The sequence below is a fragment of the Propithecus coquereli genome, unplaced genomic scaffold (genome assembly GCF_000956105.1).
Source record: "Propithecus coquereli isolate 6110/MARCELLA unplaced genomic scaffold, Pcoq_1.0 Scaffold498, whole genome shotgun sequence".
NCBI classification, from domain to species: domain Eukaryota; kingdom Metazoa; phylum Chordata; class Mammalia; order Primates; family Indriidae; genus Propithecus; species Propithecus coquereli.
The window spans coordinates 204,696-206,744 of NW_012150818.1; the positions used below are offsets into that span (position 1 = coordinate 204,696).

Here is a 2,049-nt window from a genome sequence, read left to right on the forward strand (position 1 = left end):
AATCTTAAATTTACGGCTTGCGTTTTACATACGTACCTACCCATGTGACCACTACCTGGATCAAGATATAAAAAATTTCCAGCACCCCACAGATTGGACTCAATGTCACCCGCTCATAGACACACACGACACTATTCGTCCCTGTTGTTTTGGAGGTTCTGGGGCTCCAATCTGCTTCGTGGATTTTGAAGTCACTTGTCTTTGTGGGTGGCCCTGCAGTCCCGCCGTTCCCCCCAACACACACACACAGACTCTCTCTCTGTGTGTCTCTCTCTCTGTGTCTCTGTCTTTGTCTCTCTCTGTGTGTCTCTGTCTCTCTCTCCCACTCCCAAGCCCTGCTGTCCCGCCCAGCATCCTCCGAGGAATAAAACGTCTTGTCTGTCGCAGATCTGGGACACAGCGGGACAGGAGCGGTTCCAGTCCCTCGGCGTGGCCTTCTACAGAGGCGCCGACTGCTGCGTGCTGGTGTTCGACGTCACCGCGCCCAACACGTTCAAGACGCTGGACAGCTGGAGAGACGAGTTCCTCATCCAGGCCAGTCCGCGGGACCCCGAGAACTTCCCCTTTGTCGTGCTGGGAAACAAGATCGACCTCGAAAACAGACAAGTAAGTGCCAACGGCGGTAGGAGCCGCCCCCGGCACCTGCCCCTCGGGTGTGAATTCGCGGGGTTCCCTGCCTGGAACTTCTGGAAGGTTCTGGAAGGTTCTGGAAGGTCTGGAAGGGTCTGGCGGGGGGTGGGGGGCGTTTGGTACCCTGGAGCAGCCTTTGAGGACCAGGGCCTCGGCGACCTGGTTTAAGTCCCCGTGGCGTCCCACCCGGCCGTGACTTCGGGCCGTCACGTTTGCTCTCTGAAGCTCAGTTCTCCTTCCGTATAGAAAGGCGAGAACTAAGTTTGGCCGTTGCGGCCGCTCTGCTGTCCCCGGCAGAGCCCAGAGCCTGCCTGGCTCTCAGGTGTGCGGAGTCTGCTCTGGGCTCTGAGTTTTCCGGTAGCGTCTCGGTTAGAGACGAAGACTCTCTCGTTAATCACGTCCGCGGTTCTCTCTGACCGTCAATCTCTTTTTCTCCCCCTCCTAAGCGATATCGACCTTGGCGTGTGTCTGCAGTCCGGGTGAGGGGTCGGGAAGGGAACGAGGATGCACGGGAGTGGCGAGGGTGTCGGTGGCAGCCGCGGGTCCCCACGCACTGGAGGGCGCGGCCCGGGTGATGGATGTCACGTTAGCGGCAGTGGGGGAGCGTCGGCAGGCTGCACGGCCAGGCTGCCGGGCGTTCTCCTCCGCGGGCCAAGAGAGGCACTTGATTTCTTCCTGGGCCTGGCTCCTCACTCCCTTCACAAACGGCTCTGAGTATAGCCAGAGGTTGGGGCCCAGGGGTGGTGCACGGAGACGGGCTTTGCGATCGCGTCCCGGTTGCCCCGAGGTCTGCGGGTCTCCCCCACGTCCCTGTTCCCCAACTCGGTTTCCCCAGCCGTGCCCCCCCAGGCCGGGGGCCTCCATCCTTCACGGGGAGGACGGAGTCTGGGCCAGCTGTTGCCACCGTGAGCACTCGCTTGCGCTGCTTCTTCCAGGTGGCCACAAAGCGGGCGCAGGCCTGGTGCTACAGCAAAAACAACATTCCCTACTTCGAGACCAGCGCCAAGGAGGCCATCAACGTGGAGCAGGCGTTCCAGACGATCGCGCGGAACGCGCTCAAGCAGGTACGCGCTCGGCGACACCTGGCCGCTGGCCTCCTGGCCTCGATCTTGCTGCCTAGCCGGCTGTTTTCCTGGACAGCCAGGAAAACCTGTGTGTGCGTCTCAGAAGGTTCTGGCATGTTTCGCTTGAGCTTCTAGAAAAGCCACTTTTTTTTCGTGAATCGTCTCGAAGAGAGGGGCAGCGAAGACTTTGGCCGACGCCACCGTTGGTTTCCTGGGCTTGTTCCTGCTTTTTTTTTTTTTACACGCTGCTTCTGTTGAAGGAGGAGATAAATTCGGATTGAAACCCCAGGTCTGCTATCAATCGTTATCTCTAGCTTGGGTGTTTATTATTTACTTTTTTTTTTTTTTTTTGAGA

At 58.6% G+C, this 2,049-nt stretch overlaps 1 protein-coding gene across 1 annotated transcript in view; it reads left to right on the forward strand.

Moving 5' to 3' along the window:
• Positions 1-327: 327 nt before the first annotated feature.
• RAB7A (RAB7A, member RAS oncogene family) overlaps positions 328-2,049 on the forward strand; it is a gene marked incomplete at its 5' end in the record, with an annotated part of 18,435 nt that continues 16,713 nt past the window's right edge. The window contains 2 exons of the mRNA XM_012656012.1: positions 328-606; positions 1,566-1,694. Coding sequence (XP_012511466.1) covers positions 328-606; positions 1,566-1,694 — 408 coding nt within the window. The remainder of the gene's footprint in view (positions 607-1,565; positions 1,695-2,049) is intronic.